Below are 7,504 nucleotides of genomic sequence, written 5' to 3'. Positions count from 1 at the left end.
TCTCTCTCTCTCTCTCTCTCTCTCTCTCTCTCTCTCATCTCTCTCCTCTCTCTCTCTCTCTCTCTCTCTCTCTCCTCTCTCCCCCCCTCTCTCTCTCTCTCTCTCTCTCTCTCTCCCCCCCCCTCTCTCTCTCTCTCTCCTCTCTCTCTCTCTCTCTCTCTCTCTCTCCTCTCTCTCTCTCTCTCTCTCTCTCTCTCTCTCTCTCTCCCTCCCTCTCCCTCTCTCCCCCCTCTCTCCCCCCCCCTCTCTCTCCCTCTCCCCCCCCTCTCTCCCTCTCTCCCCCTCCCTCTCTCTCTCTCTCTCTCTCCCTCCCTCTCTCTCTCCCTCTCTCTCTCTCCCTCCCTCTCTCCCCCCCCCCTCTCCCTCTCTCTCTCTCTCTCTCTCTCTCCCCCCCCTCTCTCCCTCTCTCCCCCTCTCTCTCTCTCTCTCTCTCTCTCTCTCTCTTTCTCTCTCTCCCCCCTCTCTCCCTCTCTCCCCCTCTCCCTCTCTCTCTCTCTCTCTCCACTCACCAGGAACAACACCACACTGACTCCTATGTAGGCGAACACGATGCACATCCAGATCTCGTAGGCCAAAGGGTCCAGGAAGGAGAACACGCCCGGTTTAGACTTCTGAGGTTTCTTGATCATGATGGAGATTCCTAGAGACATGAAGGGCTTGGAGAAGTCTATCACCTCCTCCCTGACCAGAGTGATGGTCAACGGGGCTACCGCTATGTCCGCTTTCTGTTGGAGAGAGAGAGAGAGAGAGAGAGAGAGAGAGGGGGGGGGAGATAGAGAGAGACAGGGAGAGAGGGGGGGAGAGAGAGAGAGAGAGAGAGAGGGGGGGGAGAGATTAGAGAAAGAGAGAGAGACAGACAGACAGACAGACAGAGAGAGAGGGGGGGAGATAGAGAGAGAGAGAGAGAGAGAGAAGAGAGAGAGAGAGAGAGAGAGACATACCTGAGTATTTGAATATCCCTTTTCTGGCAACGAACCCCCTTTGTGTTATTGACCCCCGTCCTGTCTGACCCCTGACCTGTCTGACCCCCGGCCTGTCTGACCCCTGACCCTGATCTTCAACCTGAAGACCAGCTGATTCTTAAAACTTGGAACGAGCTTCCTGTGACATACCACACAATGCAGCGTGAGTATTGCCGTATTGACCATGTTTGGCTCTACATATGCATGTGGGCAGTCATTCTCGCATATGAGGAACATTAAGACCAACCTACGCTCACGTTTAACTGATGGAAGCCTCAACGCCTGCATGAAGCTCAACCTCAGCACGTATGAACCAGATTACAAGGCCATCAGCAAAACCATGCAGCACCAGAAGTCGCATTAAAAGTAAGACATATTTAATTTATTATACGTTAAAAATACTATATGGCTCTCAATGAAATATATTTAGAAATATTTGGCTTTTATGGCTCTCCCAGTCAAAAAGGTTCCTGACCCCTGGTCTCCGTGTGTTCATTAGACGGGTGAAATCCTCTTTCAGTGCCTCTGTGCCTGTTTTCGTAGGCAGTTAGCCTCTGGTATGTGCGCCATTAGCGTTAGCCACGCTTCTAGGCCTCTTTTCTTTTGGAAAGAATGATAAAAAAAGATAAAAATAAAAAATAAAGAAATATTTTTATTTCTTTTTTTAATATATTCGACTAAGAGGTTGGCCAGTCGACTACGGCTCCTTTCGACCGATTAGTCGACTAATCGACTAATAGGGGTCAGCCCTACTATATATATGTATGTATGTATGTGTATATATTAGAGCTGGGCCGTTAACGGCGTTAACGTGCTGCGTTAACGCAAGACTAGTATTGCACGATAATATAATTGACGCCGTTAATCTTTTTCTCAACGTTGGGTCTGTATTGTCCTTAAATACTTGCCGTAGTTCACAGCTGTGGTGCCCGGAAGTGATTGCACGTATGTACTGGAGCTGTAGTCAGAATAATGTGTTAAACTAAAGTAACTTTAGTGGTCCGGTAATCATTGTTATACAGGTGAGGTTAAGAAGTCCTCCTCAGGATATAACACAATTCGGCGATGAGGACGTCTGAATCTGCGCAATGCAAGAAAGAAGAAGTCCGTTGAGAGCTTTGTTTACATTATTAACGTTAGCTTAGCGAGTTAGCATGTTAGCTCACGTTACTCGGGCGGCACTTGAAAACATCTACAAGAGGAGGAAATCCACTTTACACACTAAAGGAAGGATCGACTGGACTATCGTGAGTGTTTACAACAGAAATGGCTTGGGTTATTGGAAATATTGGACCGTTTGATGACAATGTGGAGTAATATGAAATGAAAATGGGAGACCCTGATGTTAGCATGTTAGCTCACGTTACTCGGGCGGCACTTGAAAACATCTACAAGAGGAGGAAATCCACTTTACACACTAAAGGAAGGATCGACTGGACTATCGTGAGTGTTTACAACAGAAATGGCTTGGGTTATTGGAAATATTGGACCGTTTGATGACAATGTGGAGCAATATGAAATGAAAATGGGAGACCCTGATGTAAACAAGACAAACGTCTTTCTCTGGTCTGCATCTCCTTAACAATTGTGTGTATTGAGCTGTACTCCGACTGTAGTAGCTGTTCAGTGTTCTCTTGGAGGTGGACCTGAGACTGTAGTAGCTGTTCAGTGTTCTCTTGGATGTGGACCTGAGACTGTAGCTGTTCAGTGTTCTCTTGGATGTGGACCTGAGACAGTAGCTGTTCAGTGTTCTCTTGGATGTGGACCTGAGACTGTAGTAGCTGTTCAGTGTTCTCTTGGATGTGGACCTGAGACTGTAGCTGTTCAGTGTTCTCTTGGATGTGGACCTGAGACAGTAGCTGTTCAGTGTTCTCTTGGATGTGGACCTGAGACTGTAGTAGCTGCTCAGTGTTCTCTTGGATGTGGACCTGAGACTGTAGTAGCTGTTCAGTGTTCTCTTGGAGGTGGACCTGAGACTGTAGTAGCTGTTCAGTGTTCTCTTGGATGTGGACCTGAGACTGTAGTAGCTGTTCAGTGTTCTCTTCATTCATGGAACCGTTACACTGAGCTTGCACTGAATTTGTTGAGAAACCTGCTTCTGCAGCAGTCTGTGTGTGAGCAACCAGTCAGCAGCATTGTGAATTCAGAGATTCACTAAAAGACACACTGAGAGACAGGTTTGTGTGTGGATTAAGAAATGAAGGTGCACAGAAGAAACTACTGACAGAGAGTGATTTGACACTGGAGAGAGCTGTCAATATCAGTGTAACAATGTTAATGGCATCAAAGGAAGGGCACAGAAAATTACGATAAATCTGGTTTTAAAAGAAACACTGGACATTACAAAAAGAAGAGACATGTTCATGCTGTTGAACAAGGAGATAGAACAGCTAGTGACTCCTCAGATGAAGAGGAGAGGATAAATCTCCTCCTCTGGTCATTATTTGGGTAGAATACACATTTTGAATGCATTTGGCAGACTTTTTTTTTTTTTTTTGCCATTTTAATCTAGATTAATCTAGATCAATTCCAGGATTGCAGGTAGATTAATCTAGATTAAATAAATTAATCTATGCCCAGCTCTAGTATATATATGTATGTATGTGTATATATATGTGTGTATGTATGTGTATATATATATATATGTATGTATGTATGTATGTGTATATATGTGTGTGTATGTATGTATATATATATGTATGTATGTGTATATATATGTGTGTATGTATGTGTATATATATGTATGTATGTGTATATATGTGTGTGTATGTATGTATGTATATATATATGTATGTATGTATGTATGTGTATATAATATATGTGTATATATATGTATATATGTGTGTATGTATGTGTATATATATGTATGTATGTGTATATATGTGTGTATATGTATGTGTATATATATGTGTATATGTATGTATATATATATATGTATATATGTGTGTATGTATGTGTATATATATGTATGTATGTGTATATATGTGTGTATATGTATGTGTATATATATGTGTATATGTATGTGTATATATATGTATATATGTGTGTATGTATGTGTATATATATATGTATGTATGTGTATATATATATATGTGTGTGTATGTGTATATATATGTATGTATGTGTATATATGTGTGTGTATGTATGTGTATATATATGTATGTATGTGTATATATGTGTGTGTATGTATGTGTATATATATGTATGTGTGTGTATATATGTGTCATGTGTATGTATGTGTATATATATGTATATATATGTATGTGTGTGTGTCTTTCCTCTCACCCCGTACACCAGCTCTCCCACCATTCCATTCCAGATCTTCGTCTCTGCGTCTCTCGCTCCATACTTCCCGTCACCCACAATCCTCAGCTGGTAGCGTATCCCACAATGCTTTGCGATCTCGGCAGCCAGGTCGACGCAGTATCCTTCATGACAAAATCAACAACACTGTCCATGGAGTTTCCTCATGCTAGCTCCAACAAGTTAGCCACAACGTGTGTGTGTGTGTGCGTGTGTGTGTGTGTGTGTGTGTGTGGTTAAGGTTAGCATTAGTTACAGAATGAATATAAGTAGGAGCTTTTTGTGATTATTATGACATACTAATTCCACGTAAACAAAATGTGTGTGTTGTGTGTGTTTGTGTGCATACAAAATGTCCAAACCCAACCCCCTCCAATGTACAGTCCCCCCCCCCCCCGCCTACCCTCAAATGTATATACTCTCTTTTTAGACTCTCTTTGTACTCATAAACAGTACTGTATATTTGCAGATCTGGTATGTCATAAATGTCTGGATGTAACAGTACTGTCTATCTGTATGTCATAAATGTCACTATGAATTCAAAATGGGGGACCCTGATGTAAACAAGACAAAAGTCTTTCTCTGGTCTGCAAACCCTTAACAATTGTGTGTATTGAGCCGTACTGTATTGTACCCATTCTGCAATCTGTTAATAACATTTTCAATCAATCAATCAATCAATACACACCTTCATATCGATCGTTGTCTTGGAACAGCTCTGAATTCTTCTTCAACATCACATAGGGGGCTTCCTGTTCAGAGCAATGACACACACATTAGTAACACACACACACACACACACACACACACACACACACACACACACACACACACACACACACACACACACACACACACACACACACACACATTAGTAACAGACACAATAGTAACACATTCATTAGTAACACACACACACACACACACACACACACACACACACACACACACACACACACACACACACAGCAATAAAGCATAAAAACATATACCATATATATCATTATATTCCATGTATTACCAGTATAATCGTAACATAGACCATATATTTATATGTATTCCCAGTACAGCAGTAACATATAATATATATTTATATATATTACCAGTACAGCAGTAACATATAATATATATGTAGGTATATGTATTACACATATAGTAGTAACATATACCATATTTGTTTTATGTATTACAAGTATAGTAGTAACATAACAGTATACTATATATTTATATGTATTTCCAGTCCAGTACAGCAGTAACATAGACCATATATTTATATTTTATATATATATTTACCAGGATAGTAGTAACATAGACCATATATTTATATTAGAGCTGGGACGTTAACGGCTTTACCGGGCTGCGTTAATGCCGGACTATTATCGCGCGATAATACAATTGACGCCGTTAATCTATTCTCAAACTTGGGTCTCCTCTCCTCTCTCTCTCCGTCTGCACGAGAAGCGAGCCGCAGCGACTCAGCGAGCCACACACTCACAGAAGATACACATACGGGTACTTCAGGGCGGGGCCTGTCTGTGGCTCCGTGTTGAAGCGCGGAGGACATAGACCGAGCTCTGCGCTCATCATGGCGGAGAGAACAAAACGAAAGTCTGGGTACACTTAAGAAAGTCGATGCCGACAACGCACGTTGCCACAAGTGCAATAAAACATTTGCAAGTATGGGTGGCAATACAAGCAATTTGTCAAAACATCTGTTGTCAAAACATAACATTAGTCTGCAGAAATGTGCCGTTTTCGACTGCTTTGCTCGCAGTGTTCCATCTCCATGCACGTCCACTGCAGGTAAGCCAAGATAATACAGTTAGCTAGGCTAATAACGAATGATTACGAATAGGCTAATAAATAAAATATAATTGCTTAGCTTATTGTTTAGCTACAAATATATTTGAAAGATGACAACTTTTTATAGATCGTCATTCGTCAGGCTGAGGCTGCAGCCACCATGTCCCAGCCCACCCCTCCTCCCTCTACCACCACCGGTCCCAGCCCACCCCTCCTCCCTCTACCACCACCGGTCCCAGCCCACCCCTCCTCCCTCTACCACCACCGGTCCCAGCCCACCCCTCCTGTCTCTACCACCACCGGTCGCAGCCGAGCCAAGTCCCTTCACCCTAGCAGCTAGAGGAAGGATGACAGAGGTAGGGAGGACGAGTGTCACAGGGCTGTGACCCAGTTTGTTGTCAAAGGCCTGGGCCCTCATTTATCAACAATTCTTAGAAAGTGTTCTATTTTCGTTCTTAAAGCCCAACCTCTAGGTTAAACCCTACTGATCAATTATGGGTAGTTTACATCATTGGTATATAATTTCATTATTTATTTTTTTCCATTTGATACCGGAAATGCCACTCTGAAAGAGTTAAAAAGGTCCACGCACGAATAACATGCACGCGCGAATCAAAAAAGCTTATCAAACGCCGACGTCACAACAGGTGTGGCTTGCATATTAATGAGCCGAATCTAATGTTGCTTTTCCACTAAAATAAAGTACTCAGTTTGTCTCCGTGTGGGGAGGCGGGGCTGCTGGTGATCAGCATGAGAGCTCCAGAAATGACACGTGAAAAACTGCAGACCACTGATTGGTCAGAAGAGAGACGCGTCACTGTTTGGGGAGTCTGAACGAAAACAGAACGCCGCCATCTTTAATGTCTCGCGTAGGATGTCTTTTGTATGTTTGCAGCAAGAAACAAGTGCAATAAAAAAGGATACAGTCACTGTGTATTCTGCCTCATTTATTGATGAAACAAAACCGACATCAACACAATTTGCCACCGAGCGGAGAGTTTAGTCTGACAAAAAGATCGCTGATTAGTTACGCTTGTTGTTGGGGGTTAGGGACGTAACGTTAGTTAGCCTAATGCTAACGTTAGCAGATAGACACGAGAGGCTAGGTAACGTTAAAGCTTGTAGAATAGACACAATGAGGTAACGTTAGCGTTAGCATAATAGACACAACGAGAGTCTGGTTAATGTTGTTATTGATTGATTGAATGAAAACTGTGTTTTACTCTGGCTTGCCAAGCTCATCATAGCCCCTTTCGTGACTGATGCACCGAGTGAATCCACAGTCACTTGCTCCTTAATAGGAAACCAACCTAGATTTACCATGAAGGACTGGTTCTGGCCGAACCGTTCGTTATACAAGTATCACAGAGACATTTCAAATGTACTCACAGTTGCACGAGGGTTTCGGACAGAGATACGGGATGGTTTGAAAGCTC

General features: G+C 42.6%; 1 protein-coding gene across 1 annotated transcript in view; it reads right to left on the bottom strand.

Annotated features, from left to right (window-relative positions):
- LOC311232701 (glutamate receptor 2-like) overlaps window positions 1-7,504 on the bottom strand; it is a gene marked incomplete at both ends in the record, with an annotated part of 168,415 nt that overhangs the window by 428 nt on the left and 160,483 nt on the right. The window contains 3 exon segments of the mRNA XM_084338279.1: window positions 510-725; window positions 4,248-4,390; window positions 4,954-5,017. Of these exon segments, the coding sequence (XP_084194405.1) occupies window positions 510-725; window positions 4,248-4,390; window positions 4,954-5,017 (423 nt within the window).

This window comes from Notolepis coatsorum (assembly GCF_963971535.1).
Source record: "Notolepis coatsorum genome assembly, contig: SUPER_7_unloc_1, whole genome shotgun sequence".
NCBI classification, from domain to species: Eukaryota; Metazoa; Chordata; class Actinopteri; order Aulopiformes; family Paralepididae; genus Notolepis; species Notolepis coatsorum.
Note: the sequence above shows the minus strand (reverse complement) of the source record. Positions and strands in the feature narration are given on the sequence as shown.